General features: G+C 40.6%; 1 protein-coding gene across 1 annotated transcript in view; it reads left to right on the top strand.

Annotated features, from left to right (window-relative positions):
- LAMB1 (laminin subunit beta 1) overlaps positions 1-23,963 on the top strand; it is a 74,689-nt gene that overhangs the window by 11,100 nt on the left and 39,626 nt on the right. Inside the window, exons 6-13 of the mRNA XM_081535993.1 lie at positions 5,016-5,204; positions 5,295-5,358; positions 10,247-10,449; positions 13,058-13,178; positions 14,974-15,162; positions 15,431-15,610; positions 15,747-15,859; positions 17,201-17,280. Coding sequence (XP_081392119.1) covers positions 5,016-5,204; positions 5,295-5,358; positions 10,247-10,449; positions 13,058-13,178; positions 14,974-15,162; positions 15,431-15,610; positions 15,747-15,859; positions 17,201-17,280 — 1,139 coding nt within the window. The remainder of the gene's footprint in view (positions 1-5,015; positions 5,205-5,294; positions 5,359-10,246; positions 10,450-13,057; positions 13,179-14,973; positions 15,163-15,430; positions 15,611-15,746; positions 15,860-17,200; positions 17,281-23,963) is intronic.

The raw sequence follows: 23,963 nt of genomic DNA, 5'->3' as shown, positions 1-23,963 counted from the left end.
AAGTCTGTTCTCTATATCTGTGAGTCTGTTTCATAGATACGGTCATCTGTGTCATATTTTAAATTCCATACAGTAAGTCATCTATGTACCAACAAGTTCTGTTCTGAGAGTTCATAGGTCCAGTTTATTCGTAAGTCCAACAAAGTTAGCCTAAGTACCTAACTAACACAATCAGCTGTGTAGTACTGTACTATAATTGGTTTATCATACTTTTCACACGAATAATACATAAAAAACAAGCCAACACAAAAAGTAAAACATTTTTAATCTTACAATACTTTGGAAAGTACAGTAGTATGGTACAACAATTGACATCTAGGGGCTGGCATCAAGTGAATAGCAAGAAGAGTTACCAACTGGAGGAGGGAAAGGAGGTGGGAGATGGTAGAGCTAAAGGATCATCAACAAGGAAGACGGAGGGCAAGCTGGAATTTCACCCACGCCTGATGTTGATGGCACAGGTTCTGGTTCCTTGATGGATCCAATTCTGTCTATTCTCTTGAAGAAAAAAACGATCCAGTGATGTCTGGGTATTAACATGTTCACATCTTTGAAAATTCAGAACTTGAAGGTTCATATGTGGGGGACTTACTGTGTAAGTGATATCATATGGTATCTGTCTTTCTCTGTTTTACTTAGTATGATAATCTCTAGGTCCATCTGTGTTGCTACAAATGGCATTATTTCTTTCTTTTTATGGCTAAGTAGTATTCCATTGTATATATGTACCACATCTTCTTTATCCATTCATCTGTAGACTGACATTTAGGTTGTCTCCATGTCTTGGTTATTGGAGAAGGAAATGGCAACCCACTCCAGTATTCTTGCCTGGAGAATCCCAGGGACAGGGGAGCCTGGTGGGCTGCCATCTATGGGGTCGCACAGAGTCGGACACGACTGCAGCGACTTAGCAGCAGCAGCAGCATGTCTTGGTTATTATAAATAGTGCTGGTGTGAACATCTTTTCAAATTATAGTCTGCATACATGCCCAGGCTTGGGACTGCTGGATTAAATAAGAATGTTTTCAGGGAGATAGATGCTTACTAAGTGGATTGGATTTTCTTAGGCTTACATAATCTAGTTAGCATATCGACGGTGTGTTTTTGTGCATAGCCAAACGTTTCCAAGCTCACAGCTTTTTTATTTAGTATAAATTCAGAGACAGCTGTGCAACAGTGTGAGGCCTGAGAAGGTCAATGACTCAGCAAACAGCACAGAAAGGCTTCCCTCCTGTAGGTAAAATGACTTGTCCTGGTTTCCAGCAGCTTCCTAACCTCACAGGAAATTGGCCTTTTGGGACTTGGAAGGTTCCAGAAGGGAGGAATAAGGAAGCACAGCCAAGACGGCTGTAAGACTCCCTTGCAACATAGAGACATCAGGCTAGTCTCTCTCCAGGTGTCACCACCCAGGAGGTATGTCCCGTGGGAGGGTTTGCTGTGGTTCAGTTAGTTATTGGGGTTTTTTCCCCCTTATTTTAAAATTCTTAGCCTAATACTCGCTCGGGTTTAATATAAAGCATCATTTCCTTATATTTTTGAATAGGTAAAAAATAAATTAAGCCTGAACAACTAGTAAATGTATAAGTCAAAGAATCTATCAAAATATGACTTTCCATTTCCTTATCCTTGCCTCCTTTTATCAGTGAGAAAGACCGTCAAGATTATTAAGGAAGGTGCAAGGGGATCTGGGCATATACTGCTTTTCACTTTAGTTGTCACCCAGATTTCTGTCAAGTTGTCACCCAGATTTTATTTTTATTTATTTATTTTTTATGATCTTGTTCAAGTTCTTGGTCATCTTGGCCTGCAACATTTGATCTCTGTGAAAAAACTTTTCACTTCTATATAATTTTTAAAGGTCACTCTCCAGTAACAGTTATTACAAAATATTGGCTATATTCCCTGTGTTGTACAATACATCCTCAAACCTATCTAACACCCAACAGTTTGTGCCTCCCAGTCCCCAGCCTCTACACCGCCCCTCCCCTGCTCCCCACCGGTAACCACTAGTTTGTTCTCTGTGTCTCTGAGTCAAGCACTGGTTGGAATTCGGAAGTGTCTTTGTTCAGATTCTGTTTGCTGAGTCAGCTTACCTTTCATTCATCACTGTTGAAGCATTTGCTTATTTTTAATGTTCATTTTGTTTCATCTCATATTTCCAGTTGTCCCTATTCACCACAACTTCCTAAATCTCCACCCTGCTTGTTTCCAGAATTCTTGTCCTTTTCCTCCTTCTGACATCCATTTTTCAGGCTGCTATTACACCAGTAACCAGAGAGGCAGAAAAGATCTTCATTCAGCCTGGATTTGATAGGTCTTCATTCAGGCTCAATTGAAGTCTCTCTGCCAATAGCTGGTGAGTTAGGTGATGTTGCTGAGCCTTCATTTCCTCATCTGTCAGACAAATGTGTTGTGAAGGTGTGTTAGTGTGCTAGGACTGCCATAGCAAACTACACAGACTGGGTGACTTAAACAACAGAAATGTATTTTCTCAGGGTTCTGGAGGCATGTAGTCTGAGATGAAGGTGTCAGTAGAGTTGGTTTCTTCTGTGACCTCTTTCTCTCCTTGGCTTTGTACATCACTGTCTTCTCCCTGTGTCTTTACCTCTGTACCTATCTATGTCCTAATATCTTCTTTAAAGACATCAGTCATATGGGATTAGGACCTACTCCAATGACCTCATTTTACTTTCAGTTCAGTTCAGTTGCTCAGTCATGTCCAACTCGTTGCAACCCCATGGACTGCAGCATGCCAGGCCTCCCTGTCCATCGCCAACTCCTGGAGTTTACTCAAACTCATGTCCATTGAGTCAGTGATGCCATCCAACCATCTCATCCTCTGTCGTCCCCTTCTCCTCATGCCATCAATCTTTCCCAACATTAGGGTCTTTTCCAATGAGTTGGCTCTTCATATCAGGTGGCCAAAGTATTGGAGCTTCAGCATCAGTGCTTCCAGTGAATATGCAAGGTTGATTTCCTCTAGAATTGACTGGTTTGATCTCCTTGCTGACCTAGGGACTCTAAAGAGTCTTCTCCAGTACCATAGTTCAAAAGCACCAATTCTTTGGTGCTTAGCCTTTTTTACAGTCCAACTCTCACATCCATACATGAATACTTGAAAAACCATAGCTTTGACTAGATGGACCTTTGTTGGCAAAGTGATGTCTCTGCTTTTTAATATGCTGTCTAGGTTGGTCATAACTTTCCTTCCAAGGAGTAAATGTCTTTTAATTTCATGGCTGCAGTCACCATCTGCAGTGATTTTGGATCCCCCAAAAATAAAGTCTGACACTGTTTCCACTGTTTCCCCATTTATTTCCCATGAAGTGATGGGACAAGATGCCATGATATTAGTTTTCTGAATGTTAGAGCTTTAAGCCAACTTTTTCACTCTCGTCTCTCACTTTCATCAAGAGGCTCTTTAGTTCCTCTTCACTTTCTGCCACTAGAGTGGTACAATCTGCATATCTGAGGTTGTTGATATTTCTCCCAGCAATTTTAATTCCAGCTTGTGAGTCATTCAGCCTGGCATTTAGCATGACATACTCTGCATATAAGTTAAATAAGCAGGGTGACAATATACAGCCTTGATGTACTCCTTTTCTAATTTTGAACCAGTCCATTTTACCATGTCCAGTTCTAACGTTGCTTCTTGATCTGCATACAGATGTCTCAGGAGACAGGTAAGGTGGTCTGGTATTCCCATCTTTTGAAGAATTTTCCACAGTTTGTTGTGATCTACAAAATCAAAGGCTTTAGCATAGTTAATGAAGCAGAAATAGATGTTTTTCTGGAATTCCCTTGCTTTCTCTATGATCAGATATTGGCAGTTTGATTTCTGGTTCCTATACCTTTTCTAAATCTAGTTTGTACATCTGAAATTTCTCTGTTCACATACTGCTGAAGCCTAGCTTGAAGGATTTTGAGCATTATGTTGCTAACATGTGAAATGAATGCAGTTGTACAGTAATTTGAACTTTCTTTGGCATTGCCTTTCTTTGGAATTAGAATGAAAACTCACCTTTTCCAGTCCCGTGGCCATTGCTGAGTTTTTCAAATTTGCTGGCATATTGCATGCAGCACTTTAACAGCATCATCTTTTAAGATTTTAAATAGCTTAGCTGGAATTCCATCATCTCCACTAGCTTTGTTCAGAGTAATGTTTCCTAAGACCCACATGACTTCACAGTCCAGGATGTCTGGCTCTAGGTGAGTAACCACACCTAGTAATGTTTCCAAAGCTCATCCATGTCATAGGAAGTATCTGAATTTCAATTCTATTTATTGCCGAACAATAATAGTCCATTGCTTATGTGTATCACCTTTTGTATATCCATTATCCATGGATAATGATGAACACTTGAGTGATTTCCACCTGTTGGTGATTACGAATAATGCTGCTCTGAATGTTTATGTATCAGAGTCATCTGAGTCCCTGCTTTCAGTTATTTTGGAGTGTGTAGCTGGACTTTTGGGATTCTCCAGCTTCTTGTGTTAGTAATTCCTTCCCCTTGTTTTTCCAAAGCATACTGCATGTGACTCTACTATAGAGTGTGATGGATATTTTTGTAAATGATTTCTACCCATTCCTAGGCCTTATTGGACGAGTTACAGCACTTAGACCATTGTCTGGTACTGAAGTAGCTGTCATTACACAACTACTGAATGATTAAGGAACAAGCACTCAACCTCAGCTGTCATGTCATGGGTATGGTGGCTCGATGCGCCAAAACTTGTCTGCACTAAGGCCTGTTTATAATCAGCTCCTAAAGAGAAACAACTTACTAGTCTCTAATAGGGTGGGAGAAAGTGCAATATTTAGAGACAGGACACTTTCCTGCAAGAAGAGGCTCCGTGGAACAGCTTGAAGTATTTGAAATCCAGCCACAGTGAAATACCAACCACATGCAGTCAGGGTTTGTGGCACACAGTTGAGTGATATTTTCCTCTGGGATTTAAAAAAATATAGATAACCAATAAAAGCATGCAGTGAGTCTCTTCCACCCTGCCTTTAGACATTCCGTCCAGCTGCTATGCTGATAGAACGGTCGTCCGACTTTGGAAAAACCTGGGGTGTATACAGATACTTTGCCTATGACTGTGAGAGCTCATTTCCCGGCATTTCCACTGGCCCCATGACGAAAGTCGACGATATAATTTGTGATTCCCGATATTCTGACATTGAGCCCTCAACGGAAGGAGAGGTTTGTTTATACTTTTTATTTTCCATGCTATTTACAAATCCAGTTTTTGATCATAACAACAATATCAATTACTCTTATGTCTATTTTTAGGTGATATTTCGTGCTTTAGATCCTGCTTTCAGAATAGAAGATCCTTACAGTCCAAGGATACAGAGTAAGCCTGTTTTCAAATAAAAGCTTGGATGGAAAACAGCAATCATGGGAGAAAGTTTACCCAGAATCTAAATACTCAGTGCTAAATCCACCCTCTTCATTTCCTTCTTTCTCTGCAGTGCTCTACCAGAAGCTCTTGAAATTGGCAATAATCAAAGTCCTCACTGACAGGAACATATTTTGATAAGAGTAAAAGGTTGATGTCCTCAAACCATTATGCTGGTCATATAATACCTTATTTACTTTTTTGTTCTATATATATGTATGTATATATAAAAATAATGTATGTGCTAAGTTTCTTCAGTCATGTCCAACTCCTTGCAACCCTGTGGACTGTAACCCACCAGGCTTCTCTGTCCATGGGGTTCTCCAGACAAGAATACTGGAGTGGACTGCCATGCCCTCTTCTAGGGAACCTTCCCGGCTCAGGGATCAAACCCAAGGCTCTTAAGTTCTCCTGAATTGGCAGGTGGGTTCTTTACCACTAGCACCAACTGGAAAGTCATATATGATATGTGTGTGTGTGATACATTAATATATATCCTATATATTATGTGTATACATATATATAATTATGTATATGTATAATTAAGGCTTCCCTGGTGACTCACCTGGTAAACAATCTGCCTACTAACGCAGGAGACACAAGAGACGTGGGTTCAATCCCTGAGTTGGGAAGAGACCCTGGAGAAGGAAATGGCAACCTGCTCCAGTATTCTTGCCTAGAAAATCCCATGGACAGAGGAGCCCGTCGGTTTGCAAAGAGTCAGACACCACTAAGCTCACATGCATAATTAAGGTACAGGTTAGCTTCCCTGGCAGCTCAGTCGGTAAAGAGTCTGCATGCAATGCAGGAGACCTGGGTTCAAACCCTGGGTTGGGAAGATCCCCTGGAGAAGGGAATGGCAACCCACTCCAGTATTCTTGCCTAGAGAATCCCATGGACAGAGGAAGGAGCCTGCCTGGTGGGCTATAGTCCATAGGGTTGCAAAGAGTCGAACATGACTGAGCAACTTTCCCTTTCACTTTTAGGCTGTTGCTAACAAAGTGTCCCCCAAAATGCAGTGTCTCAAACAAAAAAGTTTATTTCTCTCTTACGGAATCACCCAGAGGGATTTCCACATAAAGTACTGTTCACCTGCCACAAGCAATCAGTCTTATCAGATAAAATACAGGCTGAAACCTTGTTCAGTATGAATTTTCAGATAAATGATGTTATTGTTTAGCATAACTATATCCCATATAATATTTGTAACTAGTATGAGCATATTTCATGCAATATTTGTGGGTGGGGATAACCATGTCTCATGTGGTATTTGGGACATAATTGTACCAAAATGATTAGTTTATCTGAAATTGAAATGTAACTGAGCACCTTGTATTTTTATTGCTAAATCTGGCGCTTCTAACCATTAGATCACCCAAGTTCCCAAGTTCCTTCTGGCTTATAGTCTGTGTCCACATGGTTAGACCTGGATCAACCCCACCTTGTCCTTGTACCAACCTGCAAGAGGGCACAAGTAAAAGGCAAGTGGCTTAGAAGCCATACATCACATCTGTTCACACACCATTGGCCAAAGTAGTCCCCTGGCTACACTGCGGGAGATGCTGGGAAACCTCTCTAGCCGGTGGCTGTGTGCGTTCTCAAACTCTTGACCAGGGCTCTTATTGTCAGAGGAAGAAGAAAAGAAAGAATCCTGGGGGAAATCATAGGTCTCAACCTTGCTCAATATGCTCAGTGAGGGTTGTAGTTCCATTTTCCAGATGAGTTAACTGAGGCTCAGAGGGTTGGACTCACATGCATAAAGTGACTTGGCTATATAATGTCGGATCCTAAACGTTCTTGTTATGACTGTCAGTTCAGAGGGCTTTCCATCATTCAGTAACCATGCTTATGTCTTCACAAAAATACATTTTGATCTTCTTGGGAGGCAGAATGTGCACTAATTAAAAGAATGGGCTTTGGAGTCCAACAGAGCTGGGTTTAAGTTCTAGCTCCAGCGTATTCTGTGATCTTAGGCAAGGAATTTATTTAAAACTTTTCGTAGTCTTTATTTTTTCATCTGTAAATGGAGATAGTCATATTGACCTTATGGTTGTTGTGGAAGGAAAATGAGTTAATATGTATAAATGACTCACCAAAGCGCCCGACACATAGAAAGTGCTGGATCCGTGAAGCTGCTGCCACTCTTGGCGTTGTTGCTGCCTTCAGCTGTCACTCAGACCTTTACTAGACTGGGTCCCACACCTCAGAGCGAAGGTGAGGCTCCCTCTCTCCAGCTGCTGAGGTGCAGTCAGTTGAGCAGAGGTGGGGCAGGGTCTTGCTGGTCTTCCCCTAATTTGAACCAAGCCCCCGTGGCACACACACACACCCCCTTACCCCCCAGCTCACAGCATGAAAGAGTAGAATTGAAGGACTCCAGGGAAGATTGCCAGAAAAGTACTGTTTCCCCACTTAAACTAATTTTACAAGTGGCCCAGATCATCTCTGGTCCAGAATTTATTCATCCTGTTGTCAAACACATTTTTTTACATTTTAAAATTTTATTTAAAAAAAAATTTTATTGGAGTACAGTTGGTTGACCATGTTTTATTTGTTTCAGGTATACAGCAAAGTGTTTCAGTTATACATATGTTCATTATTTTCCAGTTTGTTTTCTCATATAGGTTATCCTAGAATATTGAGTAGAGTTCCTTCTGCCATATACAAGAAGTCCTTGTTGGTTATCTATCTTATATACAGCAGTGTTAATCCCAAGCTCCTGATTTATCTCTCCTTCCCCTCAGCCCCGTCCCACCATGTTTCCCTTTGGTAACCATAAGTTTGTTTTCAATATTTGTAAATCTTTCTTTTTTATAAATAGTTCATTTGTATTATTTTTTTTAAATTGGTGGTGGTGGTTTAGTCACTAAGTCGTGTCTGACTCTTGCGACCCCATGGACTGCAGCCTGCCAGGCTCCTCTGTCCACGGGATTCTCCAGGCAAGAATACTGGAGTGGGTTGCCATTTATTAGGTTCCACATATAAGCGATATCCTATGATATTTGTCCTTCTCTGTGTAACTTCACTTAGAATAATATCAAATATTTAATGACACGTTCAGCCTTGTGTCATTTCTAAGTGTGCTCTGGGAGACCTGTGCTCCCTGCTCTCAAAATCCAGTTGGGAGAAGTGTCCACACAAGTTCCTTGACCAACACCTCCTGGATCTCTCAAAGGACTCCAAGTCTGTTCCTTTTGGGTGGTACTTGTTTTACTTGGGGAATGTGCTGCCATTAGAATTCTATTGTGTTTGGCTGTCCAATGGCATCAGAAAACCTATTTCTATATTAAACAAGCATCCATTGTAACAGATCACGCTTTGGATTTACTTTGTGATCAAGGGAACAATATCTCTTTAGCTGTCCCTATTGTTTGAGTCCTCTGAGACTCACTTCAAAAGTGATTGTGCCTCTTAAAGCAGCAATCAATTTGAGGCTTAGATGTCATTAAATATGGCAGGAGAGCTCAGAGGGAGCACAGTTGCTCTTCTGAGGACTTCCACAGAGATCAGCTCAAGGGTTTCTAAATACTCAAGCTGCTCTTCAAGTTTGTTTTTTGGCCTCTTGTCAATAGGCACTTGTGCTCATTCTGTGCAGAAGAAAATGCTGGCATTCAGAAATGCCATTCAGTGTAGTAGTACCACAATTTCTCTGTTTAGTTTTTGATTTTACAAAGAGCCTAAGTTGAATGCATGGCCTCATAGACTTTCTCTTTCAACCCACAGCTATTTCTATAGTCTTCATTGTACGCTGTACATATGTTATAAGTATTTAAAATTGTGTCTAGGCTTTGAAAGTATCTGATGTGTTGGGCCAATGCCCCATTGTCCTGTGTTGTAAATTGTAAGAATCCATCAACAGAAATGAAAGGAAAGCTTAGAAGCAGTTTTAGGCTATGGAGCTAAAAGGAGAGGGCAGGTAGACTGTTTAATAATTAATGTTTAGCAACTTAGTGATTAATGAAAATACTGATGGAGAAGGCTATATGACTGTTGGTTTATCAAGTTACTAGAGAATGTAATTGACAGCCCCACTTCTGTAATAAGCATTGGTCTATAAACCCAGGAAAAGGAAGGAAAGTTCAAGTAAGAGACATTTCTCTACAAGAACCTCTATTTAGGAAAGCAATCTGCCCCAGCATCCCAATACTAAACTCCTCTATCTTCATGCTACTGTATTATATTGGTAAATTATATTGTAAAACAAGGACCAGAAAAGTTGTAGATTGTAATGGTGCTTCAAAACTTGGTTGAGATAGTCAGTCCCTTGATTATGGTTATCCTATCATGTCAAATCAGTTTTAGTAACTTGTATTTCATCTGATTGGTAGGAAATTTCAGGTAGCTTTTTTTTCCTTCAGAAATAAACACAAACATGTTTTCTAACTATTTTATAATAATAATGACAATTAGGGTGCTTTGATAAATTCTTTCCCACCTGAATGGAATTTTCTAATTTTGAGACTAACACTAATTGCTGTGGGAACCAGATGGTATTGCAGTAGTTTAGATTAGTGTGTGCCAGTGGCTTCTGGCAAGCATACAACTGCATTCTTAAATTTCTCTACTTTCACACTTCTTTCTACAACATCAGTCTGCCACCAAATCCATCACAGAATAGATGTTCTTGTTAAATGGTGATGAGAAGGGAGTAACCTTTCTTCCAGAGACTGTCACATTAGGCTAAACCTTATTATTACATGCATCTAGATCATGAAAGGGAAGTAAACTTTACATAAGCTATTTTTATTTGTCATGTGTTTCTCTAAAGAAGAAAGGTGTTGTCTTAACTGCAAACAAGGTCTTGCTCCTTTGATCAAACTTTTCATCTTCTTGGTGACCTTTGTAGATCTCTTAAAAATTACCAACTTGAGGATCAAGTTTGTGAAACTACATACTTTGGGAGATAACCTTTTGGACTCCAGAATGGAAATCAGAGAAAAATATTATTACGCAGTTTACGATATGGTGGTTCGAGGAAATTGCTTCTGCTATGGCCACGCCAGCGAGTGCGCCCCGGTGGACGGAGTCAGTGAAGAAGTCGAAGGAATGGTAAGTACTTGCCCCAGGCAGTCTTCTCCTTTGTACAGATGATTCTTAAAAGCAAATTGAAGCTAGTCTTGCTGTAAGCCTTTTTATTTTGAGTTTTATTTGTCTAGAATTCCCTTTATTTAATAGCCTTTTGTACCATTCCAGTGGTTGATTTTTTTTTTTCACTTTGTTTGCTGATTTTCTTGGACTGCAAGAGTGTAAGGACTACTCATTTCACAAACACTGAATGAATTTTTGAAAATTGTGGCTGCAGGCTGCCTCTGTGGTAGACATTTTATACAACAAGGATTAAAAACTTTTCTCAACTGACAGTCCCATCTTCCTTCACTTGAGGGAAGATTAAAAACCACAAGCATTCCAGCCTTCATGCCAGAAAGCATAAATTGATACCAGCCCAGAGAAACTGGAAATTTGAACCTAGGACCATGGGATACCATTTAGGAGTCAAATGGACTTTGTATCTTGATCTTCTAGTTTCATTCTTTTCCCACTTTTATGTTGTGTTTGCAAATTTTTAAAATTAGTTTTAATCAGCGTTTACTTGCTTTTCAATGTTGTTCTACTGTGCAGCAAAGGGCATCAACTATATGTACATATATACACGTGCATGTATGCTAAGGTGTTTCAGTTGTGTCAGATTCTTTGTGACCCCATGTGATCCTCTGTCTGTGGAATTCTCTAGGCAAGAATACTAGAATGGGTTGGTATGCCCTCCGTGTGTGTGTGTGTGTGTGTGTGTGTGTGTGTATCTCCCCTCTTCTTTGGATTTCCTTCCCACTTTGGTCACCACAGAGCACTGAGGAGAGTTCCCTGTGCTATTCAGTAGGTTCTCCTTAGTTATCTGTTCTATACATAGTATCAGTAGTGTATATATATCAATCCCAAACTCCCAGTTCATCCTACCACTCCTCCTTGGTGTCCATACCTTTGTTCTCTGCCTCTATTTCTGTTTTGCAAATAAGATTATCTATACTATTTTTCTGGATTCCACGTATATGCATTAATATATGATAATTGTTTTTCTCTGTGTTTTCAAATTATGTAATTTTAAAAAGGGGGACTTGGATACTTGCCAGCTGGATAAAGTTAGGGTGTTTTTCCAGTTTCTAAATGAATTGATAATTCCTGTTAGAAGAGACCAGAGTTTCAGTCTTTTGCCAAAGGGCCTTGAGTAAGTACATGGCAAATGGAAATTCACATCTCGCTCTCCTGACTGTGCACTAGGGCCTCCACTGGACCATGGGCCTCACTTCTGGATGAAAGGTGTGCCTTGCTTAGTTGCTGTTGACCTTTTCAAAGAGTGTTAGTCCTCACCTAAGAAGGTGAAGATGCAGTATTGAGTGTGTTCAATTGTCTAAAACTTCTGCCTTCCCTTTCCTCCAGTTAGAACCTTTATTAGACAGAAAAAGTTGAATTTTTAACAGAGCCTAAAGGGAGAATAGGTCCTTCTGATCTTATTGTTCCATCTTACAGAGAATGCCAGGTAGATGATAATTACTCCTCAGTGTAACAAATCCTGTGTGTAGCTAACCTCTCGTAGTCCTGTCACTACCATGCGTCTAATGGTACATTGTACTCTTGATTCAGATGCTATAGGGTCCTGTGGTATGGGCTTTGGGACTTTTTTTCAGTCTATGCAAAACCACCTTGTAATTAGAGGATTTTAGTCTTCTGCTAATTGCACTCCTGTCAAGGTGGGTTCAGGGTGGACCTGTCTGTCCTGTTTCTGAATTCCATTCTGTAAAAACTAGTGTTAGGTGAGGGAGGGGTGTACGTGCATATGTGCTGGGTGAGAAGAATTGATTTATCATTGATGTGCCTCAGGGGCTCAAGTGTGACAGGTGGTGTGTGCAAAAGAGCACACTGAGCCCTTCCTCAAGCAAAATAATGTGCTTCTTTTTCTGACTTTTTTTTTTTCCTTGAAAATGTAAATATGGCAACTGATTAATTCTTAAAATCTCATTTTGGGTTGAAAAAATGTTTTTTAAGTGCTGAGCCAGAAGTCAAAAACCAAGCAAAGCAAGCAGAGAAAACCTGTCTTTTGTATGATGTGGGGTAAAAGTTGCAGGAAATTGAGTTGGTGTCTGGTGATGTGTGCACATTTAGTTATCCATTATAACTTTTGTTGAATTCTATTATAATAGTTTTTTTAAAACTTGCTCTTCTGTGTTTTTTTAGATTAGTACTTCAATAAAAATATTTATTGAGTACCTATTATATAGTAGAAACTGTTCCTAGAGATGGGAATTAAAGCCATCAAGACAGGACTCACAGTGGGAAGGGACAAAATAAAAACAAACCAGGACTTTCCCTGATTGTTCAGTGGTTACGACTCCATTCTTTCACTACAGGGGACATGGGTTTGGTCCCTGGTCTGGAAACTTAAGATTCCGCTTGCCTTATGCAGCCAAAAAATAAGGGGGAAAAAATTAAAACTGAAAAAGAAAATTAGAAAATAAAAACAAAGAAACCCTCATTGTAGTGAGGTAGGGATGAGTATGAAAAAGGTATGATATTTATGAGTATGATATTTTCCACTGCTTGTGGGGAAGGTCTGGCCATTAGTGTATCTCTTACTTGGCTCTTTCCTGTTTTTGTAACTTTCAAGGTTCATGGACACTGCGTGTGCAGGCATAACACCATGGGCTTAAACTGTGAACAGTGCACGGATTTCTACCATGATTTACCTTGGAGACCCGCTGAAGGTCGAAACAGCAATGCCTGTAAAAGTAAGTCTCAGGCAGGGAATTCCCTGGTGGTCCAGTGGTTAGAACTCCAAGCTTTCACTGCCAAGGGTGGTGAAAGTCCCTTGTTGGGAAACTAAAGTCCTGCAATATATGCAGCAGTACCAAAACAACAAGAAAAAAAGAAGCAAGTCTTAGGCAAAGGGATGTTTTGAATCAATTCAGACCCCAGTATCCATCTTCTGAGTAGAGGTGCTATAATAGTACACTATTTTGCAAAAGGAAGAAAAGTTACTACCCTTTTCCCATCCTCACCCTAATACTCCTAGGAAGCCATTATCCACTCAAATTAATCAATTAGCATTTATTAAGCAGCACCCATGTGTTTGGCAGACATGTGCCACCCCTAACATTGCACTTTTTTTAAGGCCAGATGACTATGAGAGAAAAATGAATGAAAATGATGGTGTGGTGGATCCATAAGGTCTAAGAGAGATGGAGTACTTGTCAGCCTTGTTCTGTGCCAACCCAGGTTCAGCCTGTAGCCTCCTTTCATCCATCCATCCACCATCCCTCTGGTGCTGTTCTCTGGGCAGAGGGGATGTTTGAAAACCACCACCCTCCCCACCTCACACAGTGATTCTGATAGATGATCATCCCTGCAAGCAGGCCTGCCTCTGACCCCACTGAGGACAGTTCTAGGAGCTCAGAAACCAGTGAGGGCTGGAGTGGTCAAGGTTTTTGTTAGTAGGGACAACCAGCGAGGCCCTAGCAAATAGTTAGGATTGTTTAGGTAAAGAGAAGAAAGCAGGGGGGAGGTGGAAGGGAGTTCAGATAAGGAGAATACAAAAAACAAGTCTAAAAGGACATTCTCATGATACCGTGGTTTAATTCATGATTCCATGATTCCAGAGTTTAATTAAACCAATGCACCCAAGGCAGGATGACACAGTCCCTCCCTTTAGGATGGATAAGACCAGTTGTAGAGCCCTTTGAGAACCCAACTGAATTAAGCTTCCCTGTGAGAGGACAAGAGGAGTCGATGAGGATAGTTGAGCATGAGAGGGAGATGGTTAAAGCTGGGTTGGACCAAGAGAACTCTGCCAAGCAGGCTAGAGGAGAAACAGACTGACCCAAGAAGACTGGCTTGATGGCTGTTAAGGGTATGATTCATAGAGCCTGGCCTACTGTGGTGGTAGGAATGGGGAAGAAGAGAACCCAGCCTTCATACCATGTTCCTCAAAGCCAAGAGCCCAGACAGGCTTCCCCGGGAACATATCACCTGGAAAACCCTCTGGAGTGATGTATTCCTGTCCCACTCTGTGCATGACCCAAACGTGCCCGCCGTGCAGTGCAGCCTTCCTGTGGGTGAGCCTGCGAGGGGACTTCCCTCAGAGCTTTTACACTTTTTATAGCCCATTCTCTTCCAAAGAGGGCAAATGAGGTTATTTCATAAAGGTCACACTTGGAAGGTTTCCAGCATGATTTAGGATTTCAACTGATGTCATAAGCAGATGTGTTTTTTTCACCGCCAGTGCCTTCTTGTTAATTGCCGTTTTGCCTGAACTTCATCCCCCGTTTCCAAAATGAACTTTCTTCCCACCAGTCCCATCCTCCACTGGTTTTCTTCTTCAGTCCCTTAGTTGTATCTGACTCTTGGCGACCCCGTGAACTACAGCATGCCGAGCTTCCCTGTCCTTCACTGTCTCCTAGAGTTTGCTCAAACTCATGTCCATTGAGTTGGTGAAGCCATCCAACCATCTCATCCTCTGTCGTCCCCTTCTCCTCCACTGGTAAGCAGATTGAAAAGGTTTTTCCTGATGTAGGTCTTGTTTTGCAGGGTGTAACTGCAACAAACATTCCAGCTCATGCCACTTCGACATGGCAGTCTACTTGGCCACTGGCAACGTCAGCGGAGGGGTGTGTGATGACTGTCAGCACAACACAATGGGGCGCAATTGTGAGCAGTGCAAACCGTTTTACTACCAGCACCCGGAGAGAGACATTGGAGATCCTAATGTCTGTGAACGTACGTGGGAGAAGGTCACGACGGGGCGGGGAGAGAGGCGGACCTGTTTGGGTCACCTTTCAGCTTGAATAGTCGAGTAGTAACCATCCTCCTCTCAGGACTCAGACCTAGCCTTATTTTAGCCGCTATATAGGTTGCTGGGAGTGGAACTTAGTTGATAATCCAGCCTTCTTTAGTCTATTTTTGTGACATTTGGAGGGATGAAGGAAACATAGGTATTTCTGCAGACACACACATTGTGTTACCTGGTGCTTCTCATCCTTCTTAGAATGTACATGTGACCCAGCTGGTTCTCAGAACGGGGGAATCTGTGACAGCTACACGGACTTTTCTGCCGGTCTCATTGCTGGTCAGTGTCGATGTAAATTATACGTGGAAGGAGAACATTGTGATATCTGCAAAGAAGGCTTCTATGGTTTAAGCACTGAAGATCCATTTGGTTGTAAATGTAAGCACTTGTGTTAAAAAGTTTGGAAGTTCTCATGTGCACATAATTCCCATTTTACCTGGTAATTCTTTATCATGTTGATGACTACAGACTCACTTGGCTTGTGTTTCTTTGCTTCATTTTATCTTTAACGAAGCTTGTGCTTGCAATCCTCTGGGAACGATTCCTGGCAGTAATCCTTGTGATTCTGAGACTGGTTACTGCTACTGTAAGCGTCTGGTGACAGGACAGCAGTGTGACCAGTGTCTGGTAGGTAAATCCTAATTACATGGGATGGGTGGTTTGTGAATATGGTGTTCCAATAGAGAATGATTTTCACAGTTGTTTTGTAGGTTCTGCCATCACCCTTTTATGTAAATAATAAAAGCCACTAGTAGACAATTCACAAAAGAGAAATTACGAATGAATAATTTTGTCAAGATATTTACCATTGCTGCTAGAACTGTAAAATAAAACCAGAGTGAAGTACTGTTTTTACAGACAAAACTAACAAGTGTTTTTTTTAATGGTAATGCTGACTAATAAGTGAAGTCATAGTGAGAGGCTGGTACTCGGGTGCTGCTGATGGAAATACAGATTGGCTCATACTTTGCAAAAAGCATTTTGGAGACGTGTATCTGCTGCCTGTAGAAATGTGCATACCCTTTGACCCAGTAATTCCGCATCTGGGGATCTATCCTAATGAAATAATCAGAAAATTGGTCAAAGGTGAATTCACTAGAAGACTCATAGCATCTTTTATTAATAGCAAAAACACTTGGAAGCAACAGTAGGAAAATAGTTAAATAAATTTGGGGGTTTCTATAGAGTGTGATGGTTTCCCTGCTGGCACAACATTAAAAAAATCCGCTTGCCAGTGCAGGAGACACCAGTTTGATCCCTGGGTTGGTAAGATCCCTTGGAGGAAGAAATGGCAACCCACTCCAGTATTCTTGCCTGGGAAATCCCATGGACAGAGAATCCTGGTGGAATACAGTCCATGGGAAAGCAAAGAGCCAGACAGGGCTTAACAACTAAGCAACAACAAAACAGTATGATATTTTGTTGCTATTGAAAATGACCATAACACAAGGGGGAAATGCTTATGCTGGTGTGAAAAAAAGCCACAGGATGTGAGTAGTATCTTGATTATGTAGGGAAAAAGTTCATCAAGAAAAACAAAATCTGGAAGGAAGTAGACCAAAAGTTCACTTTGGTGATCTGGAGAATATTTATGAAGGTAATTTTTAAAATTATTTTATGTCTTTTAAAACATTCTTGTGATTGCTTTCATAATTACTGACTTACTGCCAGAGTAATTCTAATGAAGAAAATTGGCACATTTGCTGCCAGCTCATGTTAATTTTTGGATGAAGGTTATTTGCAGGGCAAAGAAACCGCTCTGATCTGGGGTTACCGTGTGGCCCCCAGTGACCTGCAGCTTGGGGTTCTTTATTCTAGAATACTCATGCCTTGTGTAGGCTTTCTGCTTTCACAGTACAAATGAACGTTTGGTGGAACATCCAAAACACGCCATAACTCGTCTCTTGCTGGGTCCATTGTGTAAATTACAGGAACCCCTCTTTAGATGTTTAATCTTTTGTTCCGCAGCCGGAGCACTGGGGCTTAAGCAACGACTTGGATGGATGTCGACCTTGTGACTGTGACATTGGGGGAGCCTTGAACAATAGGTGAGTGGAGCTGCTCGGTCACCCCCAGGGTCCTCATGACCTCTAGGACAAGGGTGACGCTCCGTGTTTTCCTGAGAGACAGAGTGCGTTTATCTTTGCTTTGAATGCCTGATAATCACTTTCACCTGTGTTCTAAAGGTTTTTAAAGATTGATTCATTCCAAGAGTTAGCTTTGACGCCTTCTCTAGTCTGTTTATGTTTCCTGGTTTTTAATAGTGTTACTTGTTTTGTATTTTACTTTTCTGTTTTTTTTTTTTTTTTCATTTTTATTTTTGGTCACACAGCTTATGGGCTCTTAGTTCCCTGACCTGGAATTGAACCCAGGCCATAGTAGTGAAGGTATTGAGTCCTAACCACTGGACAGCCAGGGAACTCCCTTATTATTTTTTAAATTATAAACACAGCACATGCCCATGGCTTAAAAAAATTCAGACAGCTCATACAGGTATCCTGCCTTTTTTCTCCACTGAGTTCCATTGCCTTAAAGTGCCACTGTTAGCAATTCCTTGTGTGTCTCTAGAAAATAAAAATGGTGCTCAGAGTACCTCTTAAAACTGACAATTTCTTTTCTCTCATTTCTTTTGAAATAATATGTTGGGTGTTATTTTTTAAATAGACAGTACAAAGGAATAAAAATAGTCCAGGATTTCGTACTTAGTTGTACAAACTTTTTTTATAAATCAAAGTAATATGGGTATGTACGTTACTCTGAAACTTGCTTTTTTAATCTAGAGATCTGTTTTTCATATCAGCATCAATTTATCTCCTTTTTTTTGTATTCTGTCTTGTGATAGTGCTATGATTTATTGATTTTATTATTATTATTATTTTAAATGTTGTCGAGACTTCCCTGGTGGTTCAGTGATTAAGACTGCGCTTCCATGGCAGAGTGTGTGGGTTTGATCTCTGGTCAGGAACTTAAATCCCACATACCACGTGATGCATACCAAACAGAAATGTTTTGGTTAATATCCTTATGGATAATCTTGATGAATGTTTGTAGACATGTCTGTAGATTGGATTCCCAGTGATGGAACAGCTAACTCAAAGTACATGTGTATTTTCTATTTTATTGGAGATGTCGGGTTGTTCTCCAGACAGATGGTGCTAATCTGTTTCCTTCTCAACCGGTTACAAAGTACTGTTTTCTCCCATCTCTACCAGCAGCTGGTATCATCAAATCTTTTATTTTTCACCAATCTAAAAGACAAAAAGTAGGGTCCCATTTTGATTTGTGTAAAGACTCTTCATTTTCTTCTTCACTATTTCATTTTTTTTTTTACAACTTGCAAGTACAGTAATGAAAATTACATAAAATAATTTTAGGGACTTAAATATATTGGCATTCCTTGAATCAATGAGATATGATACTCTCCCCCAAATGATCGAAATACACATTTTGGCGAGATGTTAAATTTGTGGGAGTTGGATTTATTACCTTTGAGTCAGAGAGAATTCTGGTCTCTGTGTGTTACTGGATCAGATTCAGAACATCTGGTAAAAATAGTGTAAGTGACTGTTGGGAGGATAGACAGATGTTTCCTTGTGGCCTTGAATCTTGCCTGGGAGAATGTGCTGAGTTCATTGAGTAAGCCTCATGGATTCAAAAATTGACTCTCTAACAAGAAGTTTTCCCAACACTGTAGTAGTCTGCTTGGGAAAGAATGAGACTTTAGGCAGCAAGAACATGTTCTGTTTGGCCTCTGTAGTTGACTTGTTCTGTTCCAGATCATGTAGTAAACTCAGGACAGCATGTAGCCTCCAGAACTCAGAGTGAATGTCCATTCTTAGAAAACCTCCAGAGGGGAGGAAGCGAGGATAATTCCCTAAAAGCGGAAAGAGACCAACTGCTCCCTCTGTTAATGAAATCACTTCTGACTTTCCTTGGTGACTCCCAGAACACATGCTGATAAATCATTCCTTTAGTAACCAATTCCTCAATTCAAAGCTGTCATCACTACGAAAATCCTTCTTAATTAGAGGAAAGCGGCATACTTAGTTCTCCAAATTATGTCCTAAACTCAGGAATGTCCTGTGTTCCTTTATGTCCTGTTCCTAATGTCCTGTCTCTGTCTCTTCCACACCATGCTTCCTGTCTCTAAATCCACCCACACACAGCCCGTGGCCTACCCTTCCAGTCTCCTGCGAAACTGTATAAAAACAAGAATGCGCTAGTCAAGAGTTTGTGAAGCAACACATTTCAGTTAAGTTTTGTTTTTGTCTTTTTTATTGGAGTATAGTTGATTCACAGTGTCGTGTTAGTTTCTGCTGTACAGTAAAGTGAATCAGTTATACATATACATATATACTTCAATGAAGCTTTTAAAGCGGGTAATTTGATCTTTCTAGGGTGATGGATGAGATAGCTGCCTTACCTTTTGGCATCACTGGTGGGGAAAAAAGAAACTTTAAAAAAGCCTCTAGTCTTGTGATTCTTCAGTATTTTGTAGTGATCCTGTTCGTTTTTTAAATTTATTTATTTGGCGGCGCCAGGCCATAGTTGTGGCATGTGGGATCTAGTTCCCTGACCCAGGGTTTGAATGCAGGCCCCCTGCATTGGGAATGAGGAGTCTTAGCCACCCAACCACCAGGAAAGTCCCTGTAGTAATCCTTTTCAAGGCTGTTTTTCCCCACAAGGACTTGAAGAATCTCACAGGGGCGATAGAGGCCCTGCCTTCTAAAGCATGCACTCGACTAGAATACTCAGTGCATAGTGGATACTCAGAATTATACTTTCTGAATTGTTTTGTTACAAGCACTCAAATATATTCCACCTGACAATATTACTTTGCTCTGCCTCAGACCCATGTTCCCATGTTGAATAAACATTGATCGAGTCAAAGAATTTGAGAAACAAAAGATTTTTATGATATAAAAGTTAAACGCACTCTCCCTGGGAGAGGCAGTCTCTAAATCAATCCCAAACATTCCTTAGTTACTTTGGCCAGGGCCAGAGTAAGTGTAAAGTCATGAAGTGGAAAAAGTTTTTAAATGTTTTTGTTTAATGAGCCGAATGACTTTTGGTAGAACAATAAAAGTGTAGTAATCCATGTCTATTATGTTGACAGCTAGTCTCAACTTTTGAATATTTTAAAGTAAGATCCAATTCGTTTAAATAATGTGACTCAAGCCAGGTTAATGACGTTTTGCCTAGTAGATAACCCGCTTTAATGAATAAACAAGAGTGCATGCTAAGTAAATGCTACTTGTAAATGTTTAAAAACACTGAAAAATATAAATATCTTGGCAGCATCCTTTGTAATTATTTCATCAGTGTAGTTTAGGACTTTGGTATCTGGCTTGAAGCCCACCACTTTTTTGAAGACCTCTCCTTCCTAGGCTTAAGTCCTCCAACCTTCCTCTGATGTGAAAACATGTTACTTCTGTATCTGTATTAGCACTAATTCTGCTTTGTTATAGCTGCTTGTATTTAGAAGATCTCTTTGAACAGGGATTGTGTCTTACCTGTTTTTGCATCTCCTTTTGCCCCCAGCATAGTGATACGTGCTCAGTAAATGAAAAACTGAAATTGATTGTACTCTGAAACCAGAGCAGAAGTCAGTAGATGTTTTCATCAGTGTATTGAATGATCCTGATGTATTAATTAACCCTTTGTTAATTGCTATGGCAGCTGGGCATAGAGAGGTTATAGAACACAGCTCCTACTCTTTAAGAAAGTATTCTGTTGGGGGCGGGGATTGGTTGAGGGGGTAGGAAAGCTACTCGGGATAAATGTATGATGCTGACTGCTCATCACTGTGGAACCAGTTCTTATTTGTAATTCGAATTTTGGAGGAGATTTCAGTGTTGAACAGAGGAGTGGTACTTATGAATGATGCTTTTTGTCATTTAATGCTTTTCTTTTGCTTAACTTCTTAGTAGTAAGGTTGAGATTGCACAGTATTTTCCCTGCTCATCACTGTTTAAATGAGTTTTCCTTCTACTAGTCCTTAATTTCTACATTTATGAGAAATCTGTGTTTTTGAGAAGTGATCTTTTAAAAAATTTTTATTTTATTAAAGTATAGTTGATTTACAATGTTGCATTAATTCCCACTGTACCGTAAAGTGATTCAGTTATATGTGTATATATACACATATATATACAGACTCTTTTTCATTTTCTTTTATGGGATATTATGGTGTATCCCAGGATACTGAATATAGTTCCCTGGGATACAGTGTGATCTTGTTTATCCATTTTATATGTAATAGTTTGCGTCTGCTAATCCCAAACTCCCAAAGCATCCCTCCCCTACTACCCTCTCCCTTGGCAACCACAAGTCTGTTCTCTATATCTGAGAATCTGTTTCTGTTTCATAGATAGGTTCATTTGTGTCATATTTTAGATTCCACAAGTGATATCATATGATATTTGTCTTTCTGTCTGACTTACTTCACTTAGTATGGTAATCTCTAGGTCCATCCATGTTGCTGCAAATGGGATTATTTCATTCTTTTTATGGCTGAGTAGTATTACATTGTGTGTATATGTGTGTGTGTATATATATATATATATATATACACACACCACATCTTTATTCATTCATCTGTCAGTAGATATTTAGGTTATTTCCATGTCTTGGCTATTATGAATAGTGCTGTTCTGAACATAGAGGTGCATATATCTTTTTGAATTATAGTTTGTCCAAGTATATTCCTAGGAGTAGAATTGCTGGATCATATGGCAACTCTATTATAATTTCCTGAGGAATCTCCATACTGTTGTCCATACTGGCTGCACCAATTTCCATTCCTACCAACAGTGTAGGAGGGTTCCCTTTTGAGAAATAATCTTGGCCTTTATCCTTTGAGGAAAAAATAGGGCTTTATTAGGTTTCTGTTGGTGCCATAACAAATTCACCACCACCACGTAGTGGCCTAAAGCAACATAAATTTATTATCTTTGTGTTTCCACCTGAAGGCTCTGGGGAGGCTCTCCTGCTCACTTGCTCTATTGGCAGAATTCAGTTCCTTCTGGTTGCAGGATGCAGTTCCCATTTTCCTTCTGGCTGTCAGCTGAGGGCCGTTCCCACCTTCTTGAGGCTGCCCACATTCCTTGACTCATGACCCCTTTCTTTCACCTTCACAACCAGTGAAAATGGGTCAGATCCTCCTCGTGGGACAGCTCTGACCTTCTCCTCTGCTTTTAAGGATTCATGTGATTCGCTTGGGCCCACCTGGGTAACCTAGGGTAATCTCCCATCTCAAGGTCCTTAAGCTTGGTCCCATCAGGAAAGTCTTTTGCACCACATGAGGTAACATATCCACAGAATCCAGGAGTGAGGACATGGAAGACATGGACATCTTTGGGAGCCATTATTCTACCTGTCACAGGCCCTGATTTATTCCGTTTTATGTCATTATTCTACCTAACTGGCCCAATGAATTGCATCTGTATCTAGTTGCAGAAAAATTGGTGAAGGGAACTTGTATAATTATCAAGTGTATATTTCTATCTGAAATGATTTTTGCTTGAACACAGGAAAGAACAATGACACATAATAAATCTTTGTCTCCACTCTGGAGGAGGTGATATTTGAGCTTCCAATGAAGGCACAGATGGGATGAGTGTGGTGTGGTCAAGACCTGGTCTGACCTTGGCCGTGTGTGCTCCCGTTCCTCCACTACCCCTCTTGGCTCCCATCCTCCTATCTTCTCTGGGCCACCTCTGTCCTGGTGTCAACTCGGCTCCTCACTCAGATGAGCATTGTCTTTGCTGTTAGCTCTGGGTGGGCACTTCCTGCATTTTATTTTGCTATATTGGTCAATTGCTCTTTTTTTGTCTATACCACCAATTAGATTGGAAGTTCTTTAGGACAGGGACAATTTTTTCTCCCCTTTTTCTTTCTCTGTTTCATTTTGAGGGAAGTAATGGACTTAACAAGCAAGGAAGGATTGGTTCAGAAGAGAACTGACAGGGGCTTTCCCGGTGGTGCAGTGGTTAAAACTCCATGCTTCCATAGCAGGGGGCTCTGGTTTGATCCCTGTTCGGGGAACTAAATCCCACACGCTGCACAGTGAGCCAAAAAGAGAGAGAGCTGACAATGAACTAAAAGGGGAGAGAATCAACACCAGGAAGCACAGCTGCCAGGGCTAATATTTGCTCAGTAAATATTTATAAAAGAGTATGAGGAGTGTGACTCGGCAAAGCCAAGGACGGGCACAAGGAAGAAAAGCAGTTGTTTTCAGAGGAGAGGTTATAGAGGCTGCTGGAAGTCAGGTAGAGACCCCGTGACTTGGTAGAAGAAGAAACAGTGGTAGGCTTTGTGTTATGGGCTTTTGTGAAGTGATGAAGGTGGGGCTCTGGGAAGACTGGTTTGGCTGCGTAAAAGGATGGACTGGGCGGGGGAGAGAGGAGCTGGAGAGGTCAACTTGGGAGGTGAACAGAGTGGCAGGTGTGGAACAATGACATAGGGTACTAGCATAGCCACGGTGACAAGAGGAAATGGCCGAGTCGAGAACCATCTTGAAATAACATGTGTTGTATTAAGGATAAAGGAAAGGGAAGATTATGTCTCACCTACATCAGACATTTTTTTAAATTGAAATATAGTTGATTTACAGTATTGTGTTAATTTGTGCTGTACAGCAAAGTGATTGTTATACATACATACAGTCTTTTTCATTATGGTTTATCATGGGCTGTTGAATCTAGTTGCCTTTTCTATACAGTAAGACCTT

The sequence above is a fragment of the Giraffa tippelskirchi genome, chromosome 10 (genome assembly GCF_054371585.1).
Source record: "Giraffa tippelskirchi isolate mGirTip1 chromosome 10, T2T-mGirTip1v1.2.pri, whole genome shotgun sequence".
In the NCBI taxonomy this organism is placed as follows: domain Eukaryota; kingdom Metazoa; phylum Chordata; class Mammalia; order Artiodactyla; family Giraffidae; genus Giraffa; species Giraffa tippelskirchi.
Note: the sequence above shows the minus strand (reverse complement) of the source record. Positions and strands in the feature narration are given on the sequence as shown.